This window comes from Crinia signifera, chromosome 1 (assembly GCF_055691185.1).
Source record: "Crinia signifera chromosome 1, ASM5569118v1, whole genome shotgun sequence".
NCBI lineage: Eukaryota > Metazoa > Chordata > Amphibia > Anura > Myobatrachidae > Crinia > Crinia signifera.
In genome coordinates, this window is record NC_139217.1 from 128615282 (window position 1) to 128636979 (window position 21698).

The window sequence follows — 21698 nt, forward strand, 5'->3', positions numbered from 1 at the left end:
TGTGAGTGGGGAGACAGGCCCTCAACATGATTCTCCAATCCTTGTTGGTGGGCTCATCAGAGTTTCCCAGATCCCTTACAAATTTCCGGCACAATGCTAGATCTTTCCTAGGATCAGGGAAATCTGAAATGATGGACCGCAGCTCTAACCGTGTCCATGGGTTTAGCATGGTCATCTTTCTGGTAGGTATCACACCCTCTCTGTCTGCCTTACCATAGGGAACCTCCAGTGTGCGCATAGGATATGTTTGTACCACATTCGCATTACTGGGACCTGCTTGGGAGTCGTCCGTGTCTGTGCTGTGTGGTGCATCATTACCTGAGTCCAATACTATGCTGTTGGCATCAGCCGTCTCCTCCTCCTGTGCTGGGGCCTCAACAGCGGGTTGAGCTTTTCCCTCAATCATATTAATTGCATGAGAGACGGCCAGTGCCAACAGCTGCTCGTTTTCCTCTCGGGTTTCCTTGTAAGGGGATAAGACAGGGTACAGGTTAGCAACGGATACATTATTACTTATGCCTTTCTTATGAGTCATTAACCCCTTTGGCACATATGGGGGTGGGGGAGCTGATTCTATTGTGGCAGCGGTTGCATTTATATTGTGGCTGATTGCGTCTGGTATTGCCAGACCTCTGATTCCCCATTGTTCCTGTCCTTCCTTCTGCCACAATTTAAGAATATCTATATGCTTCACTCTCTCCTTACGACTGGAGAGTAGGCATATTTCATCTTTTACTGCCGATAAGATTTCCGGATCGAAGCTACCAACACTGGGAAATTCTAACTTGCTGCCTTGTGTCATTTTTCTCCATTTATTTTGGTAAACAACTGCGCGTTCACCGTGCTTCCTGCACATAATAAAAGCAGCCGATCCTTTTGGCCGGCTTGCTTCCTCCCTAACATGCACGTTATCACAGCGTGACCCGTTATTACCCATAATTACAGGAATAAACGTTCACAGCTTAATAGATATCGGTGGGTTATTAATTGTCTGAGAGCTCCCCAAACACTCACTTCTACAGCTTCCTAGAACATCCCACAGTCAAGCAGGTGCGAAGGATACGAGGTACGATACTCAATCACCAAGTCTTTCAACTAGCAGCGAACTTCTAGCCAACTTGCTTGGTGCGGCACAATTTTTCCAGGGTATAACAAACTTGTTTTCCTATACCCCCAAAAATTGGATTTCTAAAGTAGCTAATCGGAAACAAGTGCGTTCCGATGTATCTTCTTGTACCCTCCTAGCGGAATCAATTCCACTGAAGGGGCAGTTCCTATGGGCACGTCGTCACGTACACCCTGTCCTAACTGGACTGTCCTACACTGGACTACACTGCGCTTGAGTCGTGCCGTCACACACCCGTTCGCCTCAGTTATTTTTCACACTGGGCGCTGGTTACACCTTGGTCTTATGCATATATTTGAAATATTTCTGTTCAGAAAATCTTCCCAGGCTGGTAGCTTTTCACTAGATACTTATGCAGGTATAAATCCCTTATAATACGCTATAGGAATCTATTAAAATAATGCTTGAGTTGCTTGCTTATGAGAAAATGAACAAAAGAAAAAAAAACTTATTTTCTCTTCATTAAATCACCGCCCCATCCACAGTATATTACTATACTGTTTTAAATAAGGCTAGTGGTTTAATACTGTTCACCTTTGAGTTCCTATGTGTGCTGCATGTGCAGTACCAATGAACAGCCACGTGTGTACGTGCGTTGCTCACAGGCCGCCGATGAATCGGCCACCCACGTGTTCTATAGTGTATTTGCAAGGTTGCGCTCGGGTTTCGCTATACGCAGTAATTGCGCCTAAATGTGGAATAAATCCCTTAACTCCGTCCGAAAGTTACGTATCAAGATGCGAAATAAATCCCGCACTTAATCCGTAAATCACGTACAAAGACGCGAAACTTTCCCGATATGGGCACGTGCGCGCGCACCTTGCGTAATATACAATAGACGCTTTACGTTACTGCAAAAGGCCCAGGGCTTGTCGCCACGTGGCGGAGTCTCTGGTTTTGCAGTAACTAACAATAAAAGTTATAGTTTTGCACAGAGGGGATCCTCTATGTACTATAATAAACACAGACTCCACGTGTGCGAACCTTATCGCACGTGGTACATATACTATAATGAACAAGCAACTCAAAACACTATACCCCGTTAAACTACTTGTGGCAGGCAGAAGTACAGTTTACTAAACACTTAGGTATGATATGCTTTAAAACACGTGGCTTTCACTTATTGTACTCCGGGTTCAGCGCTAGCACTTCCCGAACCCCGCACCGCCGCGGACTCGGCCTATCCAGCAATGGAAACAAATAAATACTTCCACCCTTTTGCTGGTATAGGTCGGGTCGCACGCCTGGTACTGAGTTCTGGAATGTGGAGCGGACGGACGAGCCCTCAATTGTTAATGGCGATTAAATATGACCAGAGAGACAATAAGTGAAAAGCGCTGGTTACGTAATAAGTCCGCAACCAACGTACCCTTTATACCTAACTACGTGCGAACAAAGCGTAGCGCAGCGTAGCGTACCTTTTATTGTATTATGTATACCAAGAACCAATACCTTAATCAGAGATTCCTTCGCAGTACTTTGTCTCTAATCTGCGAATATACCTTAAAGGACAGTGTCCGTAATATACCTTATCGCTATTATGCGAATAAACAGACACGACCACTGTATAGAAATAAGGAGATAAGAACTCCGTAAAAAGGTTGTATTTAAGTCCCTAATGGACAAAAGGGGGTTACAGAAATAAGAATAAACAGGTATAACAAGTGATACAATATACTAACAATGAATACTAAACAGACTCTGCTAGGGGGAAAGAAAACAGATACAAGACACAATCAGCCAATCAATACAATAAGAATAAATACCGTTAATGCAACCGTTACCGTTCTCATCAAATATGCGAAGCGCAGTCCGGTCAGAGCTCACTATCGTTCAGGGATGAACTATAGTCCGGTGGTAAGTCAGGGAAAGGTAGATGTGCCGAAGAGACTTTGGCTGCTCTGGGTCGCTTATCTTATAGGGTCAGAAAGGGGAGGTCAAAGGCCGTTCTCATTGGTCAGAGGTCGTATGTCAGGTCAGCTGTGATTGGGGGGTAAGATGATACACCTGGTTTGGCTAGGTCCAGGGGAGTGAACTTTAAGAGTCCTTTGTCTGATGGTTTCGGCGTCAGCAGTGATAAGAACCGGTTTCATCTAGATTCCTTTGTTACATACTTTCAACAGAAACTGTCCCTGGAATATGGATTATGTCCATAACTATCGAGCCGTGTATATTGCGAAATATTCGCAATGACCGGAATACTACGCATAAGAAACGGAACGGAACGGTACTAAACATGATACAGACAGATGTATGCAGGGCTAACTAAGCTATGTGTGTCTTTCTAAACCTTTAACTATATTTTATTTAGTGTCAGTATGTTATTATGAATTTATGTGTGATAGTATGGCTACTCTTCTGGTCCACTTTGTCACACATACTCGGGTATGGAAACTTTATTTGCGCAACTCTGCGAACCAAAATGGCGGCCATACTATCCTAAAATGGCGTGTGTGTAACTCGACTTCCATACCAGCAATTACCCTGTTCCAGGAGGGTAGTCTGAAAGGGTCAACCTGGGTCTAAAATGCTGGGGCTTCGACCCTGGAATTTACCAGGGTTTTCCCCGGGTCTTAATTCCAAAAACCCAGGTTGCTGGCTGACTGAAAGGGTGCGACCCGAGTTTTTGGGATTAATACACAGAAAGGCACTGTGTAGATGCGGATGAGAGCAGAAGATGGGGAGGGGAGGGGAGGGGGGGTGGCGGCGGCAGCGACCGGGAGCAGGTGATGGATAGAAAGGTAGCCTGGCACTGGTGAACAGAAGGCTGGACAAGACTAGTTAAGAATGAGACTAGCCTCCTACCTCACTTGCTCTTGCCACCCCATTCCCGACTGCCCCTGTCACCCCCTCAGCCACCATCACCTGGCTCCATCATGCTATCTTGCCCCCCATCACCTCATTCCCTCTCACGCCCCCTTTCACCTCACCAATCCATTAATCAGGTTTTTGTGTGAAAGGGGTCAGCATAAGAAATTCCTGAGTTTTTTTGTGCTGTGTGAAAGGGGGTCATAGCTTTTAGCTGAGCCTTACCTGGGGTTTTGTATCCGGGAAATACCTGTGTTTTGGGGTTTCTGTCTGAAAGGGGTACAATACTAGTGTGTGCCTACTGTCCGCTCTTGGGAGACACCTCTGCAAGCTAGAAGTGCAAGTACACTGTACAAAAGTATAAACAAAGCACACTATCCTACCACTATACTCCAGTGGCATTCAACAACACTTATTTTTATTCTAAAATATTACTTATTTATTTATTATTTGTTTATGATGCATGTTTGGCAAAATTGCTAGCTCTCGGTCCCCATACACAGTACATTAATTGTATGCAATTTGGACTAGATCGCATCACATTGCCTCCCATATGTTTTTCAATTCAATGAGATGCAATCTAGTACAAAAAGTATGTGCAGCACATACTGTTTGAGCTGTGCTATGGGATGTGTGCTGGAGCGCATCTCATCACACCTGGCAATTTCACCGTGTATGGGCACGTTAAGTTGGTGCAAATCTCAGGCCATTGTGGGTTTTAATTGGCCATTCACATTCACGCCCCAAAATCGACAATCTGCATTTTTAAAGGAATTTAACTTGCCTACTTTTCTACTTTGTTTCGACCAACCAAACGACTCAATTTTTGCTCTGCAAACCTGTGCTCTTCTGCCACAACAAATCTAGCAAATGCTTATGTGTAGGAAGCTCATGTGTAGCATGCACAAGCTCATACTGTATGTAGGAACCCCATGGCCCTTATTCATTATTGGTTGACTAGCTCGGGCGCGAATTCTCACCCTTGCGAGTCAATCCAAACCCGCCCTGCGAATGGTGGTATGCCCCCCCCCCCCTTCGCCCAGCATGCAAATGGATTTTTTACATAGATATCCATTCACACCACATTCACACGCCAGTGGGAACCTCCCCCGTCTTTCGATGGTCGCCGGCTATTGAATGATGCTGAAAGCGCACGCATATGTAAGGGTGGTCCAGACCACTCGTATATGTGCGTGTAGAATTCAAGGGAATTGGGCGGGCAGCTGACATCCGGTTATGTCAGCTGTCCACCCCCCACACGTGCGTCACGAACGCATTACCATGTGTACACCCAGCATTTTCATGGGAACGCCCATGAAATGCTGGGAATTCACATATGCTAATGGCCCTGCCCGGCATCCCACGCCCCCCTCCCAAAAGGCACCCAGCGAAGCATATTTTCGCAGAGTTCACAAGCACCAAGCGTATACACATCCGCAGAAATGCTGCTGCGCATACTCAAAACATTGGTCCCCCATGCGAATTCGTGCCTGAGCGAATCAGCCAGAATAAGGGCCTATGTGTAGAATGCTTATATGTAGCATGCACAAGCTGATAGTTGGAAAGCCTGATAACAATTTCTCTGAGATGTCAATATTGACTCGTACCACATATGACTTGGCATAATGACATACTTAGGTTGTGCGTTCCTATTGCTGATGTTTTTATATCAGGGGTCAAGGAATTTTTTTACCTTTTACCCCAAAATATATTTAGATACGCCAACGTTACCCCCATGATTTGAAAGGAAGGAAATCATATATTATTAATTATTTGAATTCAAAATATTATTGGGGAATGTGAGAACATACAAACTCCTCATTTATATATAATATTATGAATATGCAGATGCTTATATATTTTTGCTACTAGTCAGATAATTAAATATAAAAAAAACTAGCTCAGTTTATCAGTTATATAGTTATATTGCACACCTCCCTCTCCCCCCAGCATTGCACATTAATGCAGCTTGAGTGGAGAGTAATATTATATGCCAGGCTCTGCTGTTAGTACCGGACCAAGTAGAAGCCACATACCTCTTTACCTTCTCCGTAGCCATATTGTGTATTCCCAGTGTGTCTCTCCCACCTGGTCAAATGTGTCGGCCCATCACCCAGGAAGTGGCCGAGCGGCCCTGCAGCGCATACTACTCACCATGAGGCTGGTCAGGCAGTGTCCACTGTCCGCGTCCTCTGACCGCCTTTGTGTGTATCAGTCCTCCCCAGCGCCCGGAAAGACATGTGACCTGGCGCCGTTGTTCCACTCCACAGCTGCATAACTACAGAGGTGGCCTCACAGATCCTTCTGGAACATAAGTAAAGGGTGCACACGTCACTCTGGGCAGAGCATGTCCCAGGCACCCATACAATAAAAAGGAGTCCCTGGGTTTTAAAAACGGGTAAAATACTCACTATTTGAACTGATGTAGACACCCGGTGGCTCCAGGTCTGTGTGACACCCTCCTAGTTATGGCCCTGTGCATGCACGGCAGTGTCTCTGCTGCGCGACCGTCCATTACCCCCAGGAATTTAATTGTTACCCCATTTGGGGTAATTTACCCCTGTTCCCTGACCACTGTTTTATATATCACTGTTCACTGTGCAAAATATAACTAATGATCTAGTATTATGGGCTCATTTATGTCTGTTTCAATCTTTAATTTCAGTTGGGTTCTTTCCAAAACAATGAAGGAAGATACTGATGAAGACATTGCTAAATATGATGGTAAGGAATGCATGCGGTCAGGCTGCTTTTAGAAACAGTTACGCAGCCTGTGTATATGGCATCAGAATAGAAGGTGATTGGTCTCCACATATTTGCTGAAGCCTAGTTATAGTTGAACAGTACATATATTGCTTTTAACCCTGAATAACAATGTTAAAGAACATGTAAAACCCTACATCCCAGCAGGCTTATACAAAAGAGTTACCATTCTAAGAAGGAAATCATTTCCCCATCGGACATCTGATTTAAGGACACAGCCAGGCTCTTTTAGTAAACATGTCTGCAGCCGCTGGGTCGAATATGGGGTGGGCGGCTGACGGCCTGTGATACCAGCCCCCGACAGGCATCGGCCCGCCTGCGTACCCATAGGAACGCCCAGTGTTTTCATGGGGACGCCCATAAAGCACATAGCATTCCCATGGGCGACCCCAGTCCCCCGCCACCACCCCTGAGCTGCCCTGATCCTTGTGAATGACTCGACGACTATGTAAATCGCCAAAGCAAAGGGACCTGCACATGTGCATAATGTACCATGCGCATGCACAGAGACCCAAACATCAGAACGGGGCCGAATTCGGCAACATTATATTAAACCAGAATAAGGGCCTTAGTGTAGTTGTCTACTAGTAAGGGATGAGACAATCTTGCTGCTATATTTAAATTCTTATACAGTTTTCATTGCTATAACCCGATCTGGCGGCTGATGTAGCGTGCGTCAATATTGGAAGGACGGTGTGTGCGCATGGAGGGGGGGGATGCACTATGACACTGCTTTCGATTTAGCGGACTGAAGCAGAAATAGACCTGCACAGTCTATTTCTGCTTTTAATCGCGAAGCTGCAGGACCGCGCATTGGGATCGAAACTGCATCGAATGCTGCTAACACTATGCGATTCAGGGTCACTTTCGATCGCACCGTGTGTTCTGGGTATTGCATAGTGTACAATGTATACATCAAGGCTGGATAAATCCTGACGAGGTCCCACAAACTGTCATTTACACCTCCTGCATTGCTATTGTGGAAGCACACTATTATTATTATTATTATTATTAGTTTTTTTGTGTGTGTGTTTTGTCTCTTATATAACCCCCCTTCTCTCTTTAATGCATTTAAAAAAACTGATTTTCACAAAAACAAATATAAAAAACCCACAGTAAACTGAGTTCTACATATTTATTTCTATGTATTATGCACAAATCTTGTACGTGCATACAGTTCTTGGTCAGTTTGTAAACTATAACAATGTTAAAAAAAAAAAAGAAGTTAATTAGTGATTTACTGTTATTGTTCCTGAAGAAATTAAAGTTTGCAGTCTAGACAAGGGAGGCCAGAGGGGTAACTCTTTATTTTAAACATAACATACATACATAATTACACGCATGCATACATATATTTATATAAGGTGCTGTGTGTGTGTGTGGGGGGGGGGGGGGGTGCACCAATATTTATCTTGCCTCCAGGAAACTGGGGCGAACTTACGCCACTGATGGAGGCATTTATCAATCAGCTATTTTGTGACATGACAAACCGGAGAAGTTCAGGTAGTGTGAGCTGTCTTGTCTGTCATTATGGGCCTGACTGAGTTGCATGCACTACCCATGTTTGATGCAGTGGAGCGATTTCTTTTTACTGTGCATAAGTCTAAATTTCACTGTCAGTTCCACACACAGGGGTTTATTCAATTGGTATCCACATAGCCGAAAATCTGCACTTTTTTCCTGCACTTTTTTTAGGCAGAATTTTGATTCGGTCTATTCAGTTAAGTCGCGATATTTTACCTAAGCAAAATATTTGTCACAGTTGAAAAACATGGATCGGCTAATTACTAATTATCGCCCGGTTTTTGGTCATATTTCACCAATGCCTTTTATTTTCTACCCAAAAAAAAGTGAAAAGACATTGCAAAAAATGTTTAAAACATTGTGAACAATGCCCACAATTGAATAGTCACGTCTTGAATTAGTCCCGTTTTTTTTGGCTTATGGTTATGGTTATGGATCATTATTTCGACAGGCAAGAGGTCAACATAAAAATGGATGACACAGGAAGAGGTCGAGTTTTTCATATTTTTTTGGATGTCAATGTCAAAATCAGCCGACACATACACCATATAAGTATACCGCATCTGCTCGCCATGCTTCTAGCATGGTGCCTCGCTGCATTCGGGACACTATTATAATCTAAAGGTGCCCATAGACTACTGCAACGTCTCGCAGCAGTGTTCGGAGACCCGATACCCTGCAAGGGACGCATGCGATCCGTTGTGATGAATCGCATGCGTCCCTGCTTCCCGCCCGCCTCGCCGCCTGGAGGAAGGTCCCAGAATGGGTGGTTGGACGGCCAGCCGATCCGACCTCCTGGTCAGATCTTATGCGCACGGGACCGCGCATCGGACCTGACTGCATGTTAGGAAGAGGCGATTTGGTGCGATTTAATGGGCCAATTGGTTGCAAACAGCCGAAATCGGACCAAATCACCTCAGTGTAGGGGCACCTTAACTCTGTGCCCACTTGGATCATGAAGTAAAAACTTTTCTCGTGTCGACCATTGTCACGTTGACCTAAAGCCTGTCAACTGTTTTCATGTATTGACCTTTTGCCTGTCGACCAATTGACCGGATCCCACACAACAGCATATTAATCGTGCCGCAGCTATGGACAGACTGTGAGTGATTACGGGTCCTACGCATACGCAGACACCAAATCATTGGATTTGTACATAAACTATCAGGTTTGTGTATAAATGCAAATCAGGCACTTTATCCAAAATGATAGAGAGACATTGGACTGATAATGGAGGGGGGGATTGTGGTTAACAAACCGCCGGTCAGGGTGCTGGCAGTTGAAATACCATTGCTGGAATCCTGGCTCGCAGGCAGCAGACCAGCAATGAAATACTGACAAAGCTCATCTGCTCAGATACTGGAATCCCCACTACTGGCATCCCAATTGTAAGTATGCCCGGCATAGGGGGAATTAGGTTTCGGCACTATGGTGTGGGTTAGGATTAAGTTGTGGGAGGAGGGTTAGACTGTTTAAAAAATGATGAGACAGCTAAGGGCCACAAAAAAAAATTGTTATACACAAACTAAAGCCCTGTACACAGGCTTAGATTTGCTTTAGATTTGATGTTAGATTCGATTTTCTATTAGATCTGGCATTAGATCATCACATTCGATTTGGCATTAGATCTGTACTTTTGCATTCGATTCGATTTCACAATGTAGGTACAATGTACTTATTCGATTTACTGGATGGAATTCTAGATTTCCTTGGCTGCACAGTAGATTTTTCTATTCGATTTTGAGAAAACGGGAGCGCGCATCAAATCGAATGCAGATCGAAAGTGTCCTAAAAACCATTCGATGTGGATTCGATTTTGTTTCTATAAGCAAAATCGAATCGAAAACAGGGAAAAATCTAAGAGTGTGTACACAGCTAATTACATATCACATTACCTTTATTTATTAACACAGTTTCTTTTATGATTGTTATATGACTAGGAAACTCTTTATACACATTATTCTTCTTTAAGGCCAGTGGAAGTTAGAAGAACTGAAAGAAAACCAGTTATCAGGAGACTTGGGGCTTGTCCTGAAGTCCGCGGCGAGGCACCACGCCATATCAGCAAAGCTTAAGCAGCCTTTCAGCTTTGAAAATAATCCTCTAATTGTCCAGTAAGTGTTCCAGCTCTGTATTGTGAGACTTTATTAGCTGTTACCTTCTCATAGTTGTAGTAGTTTAGTATTGATAGCAGCAGCAATCCCTATCACCAATAGACTGTGCCTCAAACATCAAAGCGGCTGACAATCGCTGCCAGTAATTACAGTGGTGTAACCAATGCAGCCAGCTCATGGCAGGGTTCTATCATACTGTGTACTCCAGTCTCCCTCTCTCCTGGTGATTATACAGTATGCTTAGAACCGCTACCCTCGGCTGCACTCGCTGCGTCTTCCAGTTCACTGCTACTTACGCCTGTCATTTACAGCGATCTGGGAAACAGACAATCTGTGTTCATCGCAAATATAACAATTTCCTTACTCCAATATTAATAAGGAATAAAATGAAGGAGGCTATACTTTGCATTCTCCAAATGAATGAGTAAAGAATTACTGGGACATTGCATGAATTTTATTGACACTCACAAAATTGTGATATGTTACTGTTTTGTATAACCCTGTACACATTTAATTTTGTACTTTTTACATTTAAGCCTTTTGTGTTGTTGCTTTAATTGTTCCTCTTTGTGGTGTTACAGACAGGTTGGGTACAGAACCCAGACAGTCAGGATGTGACAAGATAAAATACCAACAGTGGCATCCCGACTGTCAGATTCCTGACACAAATACTATCATCTTTACCCACACCCTAATACTAACCCACCCACAGCAGCCTTACCTTAACCCTCTACCTCCTGTAGCTTACCCCTAAACCTCCTTCCCATAGCCAAACCCTAACACCCACTTCTGTAGCCTAAACCTCCTCTCCCACAGCCTAACCCTAACCTCCCCCTCCCACAGCCTAACCCTAACCTCTCCTCTCACAGCCTAACCTCTAATGCCCCCCATCCCTCCTGTAGCCTAACCCTAACCTTCCCCTCTAGTAACCTAACCCTAACCTCCCCCTCCTGCAGTCGAACTCTGACCTCCCCCTCCTGTAGCCTAACCCTAAACTCCCCCTCCTGTAGCCTAACCCTAAACTCCCCCTCCCGTAGCCTAACCCTAACCTCCCTGATCCCTCCTGCAGCCTAATACTAACCTCGCCCTCCTGTAGCCTATCCCTAAACTCCCCCTCCTGCAGCCTAACCCTAACCTCCCCATGATGTAGCCTAACCCTAAACTCCCCCTCCCATACCCTAACCTCCCCTCTTCCCTCCAGTAGCCTAACCTTAACCTCTACCTCCCATAGCCTAACCCTAACCTCCCCATACCTCTGGTAGCCTAACCCTAACCTTCCCCATACCTCTGGTAGCCTAACCCTAACCTTCCCCTCCCACAGCCTAACCCTAGCCTCCCCCTCCTGTAGCTTAACCCTAATCTTCCCCTCCTGTAGCCTAACCCTAACCTTCCCCTCCTGTAGCCTAACCCTAACCTCCCCCTCCTGTAGCCTAACCCTAACCTCCCCCTCCTGTAGCCTAAAGGGGCATACACACGTAGAGATCTGTTCTAAGCAATTTTGCTAAGCAATTTTGCTGGTGTCAAGATTTCCCATGGAGAGCACATACACACGCAGAGATTTGTGCTAAGCAATTTTGCTTAAGCAAAAAAAGGCCGGGTAGTTTTTCAGAATGAGAGATTGCGATCAGGATCTCTCATTCTGTACACACAGAGAGATTTGCAGTCACTTGCTAAGCAATCTGACTAGATTGTGACTGCATGCACTGATTTAGTTAGCAAGAGATATTTAATCTCTCGGAGCATACACACGGAGAGATCTGTGCTTAATTTCTTAGCAATCTAGTCAGATTGCTTAGAAAATAGCACAAATTTGCTCAGTGTGTACACCCCTTAACTCTAATGCCCCCCATCCCTCCTTTAGCCTAATCCTAACCTTCCCCTCTAGTAGCCTAACCCTAACCTCCCCCTCCTGCAGCCTAAAGGGGCATACACACGTAGAGATCTGTGCTAAGCAATTTTGCTAAGCAATTTTGCTAAGCAATTTTTCTGGTGTCAAGATCTCCCATGGAGAGCACATACACACACAGAGATTTGTGCTAAGCAATTTTGCTAAGCAATTTTTTAAAGCAATTTTGCTTAAGCAAAAAAAGGCCGGGTAGTGGTTCAGAATGAGAGATTGCGATCAGTATCTCTCATTTTGTACACACAGACAGATTTGCAGTCATTTGCTAAGCAATTTGACTAGATTGGGACTGCATGCACTGACTTAGTTAGCAAGAGATATTTAATCTCTCGGAGCATACACACAGAGAGATCTGTGCTTACTTTATAAGCAATCTAGTCAGATTGCTTAGAAAATAGCACAAATTTGCTCCGTGTGTACACCCCTTAACCCTAACCTCCCTGATCCCTCCTGCAGCCTAACCCTAACCTCCCCTTCCTGTAGCCTAACCCTAAACTCCCCCTCCTGTAGCCTAACTCTAAACCCCCTTCCCATACCCTAACCCTAACCTCCCCTCTTCCCTCCAGTAGCTTAACCCTAACCTCTACCTCCCATAGCCTAACTGTAACCTCCGCATACCTCTGGTAGCCTAACTCTAACCTCCCCCTTTTGCAGCCTAACCCTAACCCCCTCCCTCCTGTAGCCTAACCTTACTGGCAGAATTTGTCGGGATTCTGCTGCCAGTATTGTGATCATCAGTATCCTGGCTATCAGGATTCCGACTACATCCCCTGACACTAGGTTGTACCATATAAATAAAGGATAATAATAATAGTAAAATTACTATTGGCCATGAGGGACATGCTCTGTCACACATTGGCCACTTTTCCCCCTAATTAGTTGGAGTGGTGTTGTTCCCTCAAGACTCCTTTTCACTGGTATGATCAGTTATGGAGATATTAACCTATCTATTATTGGAATGGATGTCACTCATCTAGGAATTTTCTGTGATAGCTGTCCCATGCTATCATCTAGACTGGCGTTACACTATTGCAGTATGATCTGGTGTACTTTGGTTTTAATGAAATCAACTTTCTCATGAAGGATGTGACGCTTACTTCAGCTGAAAACACGAGGAAGGGTGGGTTTCCATGGCTAGACATTAATGTCACATTTTTGCATTGCCAACTGACTTTTGCCATTTGAGTGCCAAGTGAATTTGTCAAAACTGGTGTGAAAATTGCAAGCAAACATATTTGTTCATCATAATGACCTGTAATGTTACCTTATATAGGAAATATAATTTTTTTCTACACAACATTTTTTTATTTAAATTTACATAACAAACGTAAGCGACACATTTTTAGCGGATATTTTGCACATCTCTCACAGAGCCAGATGCACTATGCTTCCAGAGTGATAAACCACCAACCAATCAGCTGACATGTTTCAAACAGTCTGTGACATGGCAGGTAGGAGCTGATTGGCTGGCTGTTTATCATTCTCCATTGTATCTCTTTTTGAAGCTTAAGGCAAGAGAGGTTGGCACTCAAAAGGGTTAAGATGCATCATAAGTGCTATTTCCCTAGTTTCTCATGTGTAAGTGATTTTCTTCTTATTGTTTTATCCAGGTATGAGGTAAATTTTCAGGATGGCATTGATTGTGGTGGCGCGTATATCAAACTTCTGTCTCATTCAAGCAGTTTAAATCTGGTGTGTGAGTTTATCAGTCTTCTTAAATTATTCTTCTATCATATATTGCAAATACAGACTAATATTTTCTAGGTCTTATCAATTATTTTTGCTTAAGGGTAGGTGTATATAAGCACTCCAAAATGGCTAACTCTGCAGATGTACCCTCTGCTTATTGTGTGGGTCACGAATTTGGTTATACTGTCATTTTTACTATTGCTAATTACTATTGCTAATTACTATCCTTTTTTTTTTTTTAATTATATTTTTATTGTTACAATAAAGACATGAAGGTTCACATACGGTACAATAGTTTTGGCAGTAGAACATATAACAAAGAGAGCAGAGAGTGGAGTGTAACGATACATTGTGAAGAGGGCACATCTTGGTCACAGCTAAATAACACATCTACTGAGCATATCTTTTGGCATTAAGTATCGAACAAAAAAAAAATGAGTTGGCGCGGGCCGTTGGGCTTGTGTCATATATACATAAGGCTTGGTTGTGTAAAAGATTAGGCATGGAGTATGGCAAAGTTCGGGCGGTGAGTACATCCACCATATGCAGTAACCTAAAACACATAACCATCAAGTATAGTGGGTCGGTCACTAATCAGTATGCTAAAAGGGGGGGAATCCCCTCTCTAGAGTGGTCAGGTTGTACCAGGTGGTGAGCCGAACTGCCTGCCTAACACGATCTTTTTCGTGAATAGGAAGGGAGTGTACATATGGGAGCCAGGTACCAAAGAATTTTGATGCCCTAGATTCTGTGTCAAGTAAACATTCGGTCCAGTCCATTTGGAACAGGTGTTTTAGTCTCGAGAGCATGAGTTGCAAGGGGATGGTGTTAGGGTGGATCCATTGGGAGAGGATAGTCTTTTTGGAGGCAGCTGCAATTTTGGCTAGAAGACATTTATTGCCCCGGGTCAGGGGAGTATGTGTGTCTTGTGGGTGCATGTTCCAGAATGCCCAGGAGGGTGTCATGGTGAAGGGTAGCTTTAGAACATTATTGATGTATCCCTGAACCTCTGACCAATGGGATTGTATTATATCACATGACCATAAACAGTGGTAGAGGTCCGCCTCTGGGGATCGGCATTTAAAGCAATTGGAGTTGTCCGCTAGGCCCATCAAAAATCTATGTTTGGGCGTGTAGTAGGCCCTGTGTAAGATTTTAAAATGCATTTCAGCATAGGATGACGACACAAGCAGTTTATTTAAAGACAGTGTAGCTTTGATGATGGAGAGGATTGGAATCTCTGGGAAGACTAAATTCCAGTGTGTCAACCCTTTTTTAACTTTAGTTAGGTCTAAGGTGGTTCGTATGTGGCTGTAGAGGGTAGAAGAAGGTATCTGTTCTCCCTTACGATAAACGATCATAAGATCAAAAGCCCGGTTTGAACCTTCCTTGTACAATTTCGGGACATTCTTAGAGACATAGCTCCTGGCCTGGAAGTACGCAAATAGGGGGATCTGCAACTGAGGATAGCGGTCTTTCAGCTGGGAGAAGGTGAGGGGCGTGGTATAATCTGTATCCAGAAATTGGAATAAAGCACGTAACCCCTGGAGATGCCAAGTAAAGAAGATAGGGTCAGGATTCCCCCCTTGGAAATCACTGTTATGGATCAGTGGCGTGTGTAAAGATATATTAGTTGGTAGGTGCATTCGTCGGCGTGTAGTGCGCCAGGCCAGATAAGGAGTATAAATCAACGGATTCTCTTTAATATGGGCTGGAACCAGTAAGGGCGGGAGGTAGAGGAGTGCGTCTAATGTACAGTCTTGAAGAAAGGACTGATCTAAAGATCTGTATGTGTAATTATTTGTACCACTCACCCAGTCCAGGGCATAGCGCAGGTTAGCTGCCAGGGCATAGTCTGGGATGCAGGGCAAATTGATACCCCCATTAGATGGAGTTTGTTGGAGTTTCAATTGGGAAACGCGGGGTCGTTTACCTGCCCAAATAAATTTGGTGAGGGCTCTGTTGATGTTTGAGACATCTTGTTTCTTTAGCAGAAAGGGGAGCATCTGAATCACATACAAAAGTCTAGGAAATGAGACCATCTTAAATAGGCTGCAGCGTCCCAGATACGATAGCGGGAGATGTTTCCATCTGTGGAAGTCCTCAAATGGAGTATGTGTAGTTTAGTTTGTATGTATCTGATATGTTGTTTGAAAAACGCAGGCCAAGATAAGTTAAGTGTTCAGTGTTCCAACGAAAGGGGAAGGCATCTCCCCAACCCAGGCGGGCCTCAGGGTAAATGGCCATCGCCTCAGTCTTCTGGCAATTTACCAAAAAGCCAGAAATCTCGCGAAAGGTGTCTAGTGTTAGTTGCAGTTTAGGGAGAGCCTCCCTGGGATTGCTGATGTACAGCAGGAGATCATCAGCGAAGGCGGTTACCTTCACCTCTGACCCACCCAGATCTAAGCCACGCCAAGAGGTCTCTCTGCAAAAAGTGCGTATCAAGGGATCAAGCGCTATGTTAAATAACAGAGGAGATAATGGGCAGCCTTGACGTGTTCCCCTGGCCAACCTGAATGAGGGTGAGTTCAAGCCATTAATTGTTATACATGCTGCGGGAGAGGCGTATAGCATTTTGAAAATGTTTATAAAATTCTCCCCAAAACATTGTAGCTCAAATATTCTTAGGAGGTGACACCAGGAGACGCGATCGAACGCCTTGTCAGCATCACAGCTGACTATAATCGCCTCTTTATTTTTCAGACGTCTATATTGTATTATTGCCGCTGCCAAGGTACGAATGTTGTGCACTGAGGTGCGACCTTTCACAAAGCCATTTTGGGCCGGGTGTAGGGTCCTGTGTAAGATCGGTTGAAGCCTGCTGGCCAATAGCGCTGTAAAGATTTTTAAATCCTGGTTTAGGAGTGATATAGGGCGATATGATTGTACAAGGTTGGGGTCTTTTCCTTGTTTCGGGAACACGACTATACGCGCAGCTGTAAAGTCAGTGGGTGGTGGGCGTCCCTGCAATATAGAGTTGTACAAGAGAAGGAGGTGGGGGACAAGGCTATCTCTCATTATCTGATAGTATTCCGCGCTGAAGCCGTCGGGCCCAGGGGACTTACCTTTTTTTAGGGATTTAATGATAGCTACCAGCTCGGGTTCTGATACAGGGGCACCAAGGGATTCACTCTCTTCTGTCGTCAGAGTGGGCAATTGGGCCTGTTGCAAAAAGTTCAGGCCCTCAAAGGGTTTGTCAGTGGGGGCTTCATATAGACTTTTATAGTAATCTTGAAATGCTACCGAAATTTCCCTAGAGTCAGTGGCCAAGGAGCCACTAGGGGTGGTTATCTGAAGTATATGTAGGGGGGTGGATTGTGAGCGAACCAAATTGGCCAGCAGTCTCCCCGTCTTGTTGGAGCTGCGGAAAAGTTTGTTACGTGAAATGTCATAAGAGAATTGAGCTCTCTCCGTGCACAAGGAGTCGTACGCCCTCTTGGTTTCCATATACGCCGTTCTAGTTGCGTCTGATTTTTTGAGGAGTAAGTCATTGTAAGCTTTAGATAAGCGATTACTATGGTCAGCGATGGCAACAGTTAGTTTTTTTCGTCTCCTGGCTACATACTCCATCACCTGGCCCCTAACAACCGGCTTGGATGCCGCCCAGAAGAGGTGAATATCGTCTAAATGCTGGACATTATCTGAGGCGTAAGTGGAGAAGGCTTGCTTTAGGTGTAATTTAAAGTCAGAGGAGTTAGCCAAATAGGAGGGAAATCTCCAATTATATGAGGTGGTAAGAGGATGTTTTAGGGTTAGTGTAAACCAGATCCATGCATGATCTGACAGGTCTATCGGACCTATACCTGTCTCCAGCACACATTGGTATAGGGAGTTGGCAATCAGCCAAAAATCAATACGTGACGATGTGTCGTGGGGATGGGAATAAAAGGTATATTCTCGGGAGGTAGGGTGTTGGCATCTCCAGGGATCGCATGTGCCCAATGAGTCGAGTAGCAAGGAGAGAGGGGAGGAGGCAGCGCTCGTATTGACCCTAACTTGTCGTCCAGATCTGTCCAGCCCTTCCGATAGGACATTATTAAAATCACCACCTATTATTAATTCTCCTTCCCCCCAAGATAGTAATTTGGTGTATAAAGAGGTGAAAAAGGGGGCGTTAGGGCTTGGGGGGGCATAAATTGCCGCTAATGTATAGGGGGAGCCACATAGTTCTAACTTAATGAATAGGAAGTGACCCTCTGGATCCGACCATGTATCCCTAATAGTATAGGGTAGATGTTTTCTGAATAGGATTAAGACACCCCTGCGTTTGGCACAGAATGAAGCGGCCCGGAACTCACCAATCCAAGAGTCTCTGAGCACATTGGGGTCTTTAGCGTCCCAGTGCGTCTCTTGCAAAAAGGCCACATCTGGACGTATGCGTTTCAGATGTTTAACGACCTTACGTCTTTTAACCGGTGAGTTCAGCCCCTCCACATTCCACGATACAAACTTCAAGGTGGTCTGTGTTCTAGCTAGACAATGAGATGCAGTGTGTGCCATTAACCTATACCTGCCCTAGGCTTGCAGAATTTGATTAAAAGGACAAGATAGAGTCCCCAGCCCGTCCCAGCGAGCAGGCTATGGGGGAGTAGGGGTGACTCACTGCACCAATCCGCATCATATAGCACACAACTTGTACCGTAGAACCTAAACAATGTGATCATGAAAACTACTAACGTTTTAACTTTTTTAAAGACCCAAATGAGTAATTGTGATGAACAACACAAAATATAGTTGGCAAATGAATACCTGAGGGGGGAAAAGGGAAGTATGGCTTGTGCAACAGAGATGAGAGTGATTTGTAACGTGGAGATCCCATTCAAGTAAAATCTCCAAGCCACATCCATCGGGGTCCGAGTATGGCACATAGCCCTTCCAGTTTGATAGTTGGTGTATTGGTCTAGGACACAAACAAGTCCGGGCCAAACACCAAGATTAATAGAAACAAGCATGAAACATATCAAACAGTTATTAAAGAAATAATACCAGGAGCAAAACTTCGATCTGATAGGTGTGAACTTATCATCAGTGATCGATGAAATAGTTACCGGTGTGTATTAATTCAGTCCGCATCGTCCATATTTGAAGAAGCCTGCGAAGCCAGGGAGTCGACGAAGTTTCTTGCGGACTGTGGAGTATCTAAGAAATAAGGCTTGCCATCATGGATAACCCGGAGCCTGGCCGGATATAACAAGGCAAACCGGTAGTTCATCTCAAACAGCTGCTTACAAATTGGGGAGAATTCTCTCCGCTTCATTGCGACTAGGTAGGAGAAGTCCTGAAAAAGTAGAAGTTTAGCTCCTTCGTAGTGCAGGCTTGAGCATTTCCTATAGGCGTCCATTAGGGCAACTTTGTCTGCATAGTTCAGGATGCGAAGGATGACCGGCCTAGGCCTATCCCTGGATTGTTGTCGGTCTGGGCCAATCCGGTGTACCCTCTCCACCCTGATCTCACCAGTCGGCGGGACACAGCCCAGAGTACGTGGCAACCACTCGGAGACAAGAGGCATGAGGGCCACGTTCTTGACACTCTCTGGGATGCCTATGATCCTAATGTTATTCCTCCTGTTCCGATTTTCCAAATCTTCCAGCTTATCGTGAATGGAAGACAGTAGTTTTTCCTGCGAAGAGACAGTGGCTTTGGTGGCGGTCAGTTCGTCCTCCAAATCAGATATTCTCTGTTCTGCCTCTGTTAAACGTTGATCATGTTGTACAATTTGTGCAAGGGCGGAATCTATTGACTCTTTAAGCGGTGTCAATTTTTTGTCTAGGAGGGAGGCCAATATGGATGTGATTTCGTTGGTTGAGACCAGGTCCCTAGGGGGTGAGGGAGGAGGAGCAGAGCCATCGGCCGCTTTGGACGGTCCCTCACCAGGGGGGCTGGACCCGGGGGAGGACCCAGGAGTGGCATCCCTCCCCCGGCCCTTCCCCTGCTGCAGGTTTCTTGAGCCCCTCTGGGGTTTAGCGACGTATTTATCCATGCCGGGCATGGGTTGACCCAACGGTCTAGGAGGGCAACAGTCAAGTAGTCCAATTCACGCAGGAAGTGGGTAGGAGGGTGAATATTAATCCACAGCCCAAAGCTGGCGAGTCCGTGTCCAGCAGCGGGCCCCAGCGTCCGGGGTAGAACAGCAGAGCAGTTTCAGGTGAGCGGGACCAATGGTTGACAAAGATGTGGGAGGTAGAGGTCGAGGCGATCGTGCAGTCCCCTCCTCAGTAGTGTGGCAGATTTTTTAGGTGGTGGCGTTGCTCGCAACCCGTGTTGCGGCTCCGTCCAGCTATAGCCCGCTCTATAATCTCTCCAGCACAGTACAAGGAGCAGGGGGTGGAGGGAGTCGAGAGGCCCGCACAGGAAGAGTTGGGTTGTCAGATGCAGGGCTACTGGGGATGGTGACGATCAGCCAGGCAAGACCAGCAGCTGAAGTGCTTTTCTGAGGGCAGGGTAATCAGGTGAATGGGCAATTGCCAAAAGACAGGAGGGGGTGTCACAGGTTAAAGGGTGGTGTATAGGGATATTCTGGGGAAATCGGTGTATAAGCACAGGGGCCCCAAAGGGCGCTTACCCTCCAGGCACCAGCCCTGCACTATAGCTCCACGCTGCACACAACAGGGGGGGTCCCTGTCTTGTAGGCTCACCCCACAGTGATACAGATGATATGTTGGCGTCTGGGTGTTCAGAGGGGGTCCAATCCAGAGGGGGGGCTAGTTGGGAGGTGCCCCAATATGCCCTCAGTTCCAGGTATGAGGCAGGTGAGGTGTGGTGGAGGGATCTCCCCCAGGACCCGCCGCCCGCCCAGGCCCCCGGCTCTGTGCTGATTCGCCGGCAGGTACAGGGTGTCCGGCCGTCGGCGTGAAGAGAGGGAGCCGGGGGAGGCTGTGTGGTGGGCAGTCCGCACTCACCCCGGTCTCCGTGCTGGTGCCCGCGGCTCCCGGAGCGTCGACGCACGGCCGCGGGATCCGGAAATCCAGGCCGCGGCTTCTGCACACGGAGTAGGCCGCGGTCTGCAAACGTCCCCGTCGGCGGCTCTCCCCCTCCGCCGCCGGGAGTCCTCGGCTAGGATGTGTGTCGGGACGATTGGGGATGGCAGGGTGCTGGAACAGTCTCCCAGGTCTGGCCCAAGGATGACTTTAAGGTGCCAGGACCGGGAGCTCAGCAAAAACCGTCTTCCCTGCTCGGAGTCTAGGCCACGCCCCCCAATTACTATCCTTTTAACAAATATTCAGGCCTTCATTTTCAAAGAAGCGGATTTTTAATCCACCACTTTCCAGCAGGTTGGAGGTGAACATTAATTCGGCACTCAGTCATTGTAAGGTCCGGAATGTCTCACGCTGACTGTGAGTGCCTTTTTAACTGTTCACCTCCAACCTGCGAAGTGGAAGATTGTAAGTAAAGTCCTAAGTGAGGAAGCCCAGATTTAAGAAGAAAAACTGAGACATGGTACTGTATACATGTTACTAACAAAATATAATTTCCAGGGAGAAACACTCTCATTAGTATTATGCATAGCGTATGCATGTTACACCACTCTCTCCAATTCTTGGCATTTACCCGGTTTACTGGTTGTTGGGAAACTGCAGCTCACCCATGAATATCGTACTGTGAATTTCCCTACTCACTGATCTTGTAGACATGAGGTGTGGAACATGGGAATTCAGTCAGTTTTACAGTGGTTGTCGTCTTATTCTTGGCCACATTCCTCTTCAATGCCCTTCTGTCTCTGGCACTCAGTTTACACTTTGATCCACGCTGGTGTTTCGCTGATGATCTTTTT

The 21698-nt window shown here is 45.7% G+C and overlaps 1 protein-coding gene across 1 annotated transcript in view; it reads left to right on the forward strand.

Annotated features, from left to right (window-relative positions):
• The window catches only part of CLGN (calmegin), a 63594-nt gene that overhangs the window by 18076 nt on the left and 23820 nt on the right, over positions 1 to 21698 (forward strand). The window contains exons 4-6 of the mRNA XM_083173361.1: positions 6600 to 6658; positions 10194 to 10335; positions 13849 to 13930. Of these exons, the coding sequence (XP_083029487.1) occupies positions 6600 to 6658; positions 10194 to 10335; positions 13849 to 13930 (283 nt within the window). The remainder of the gene's footprint in view (positions 1 to 6599; positions 6659 to 10193; positions 10336 to 13848; positions 13931 to 21698) is intronic.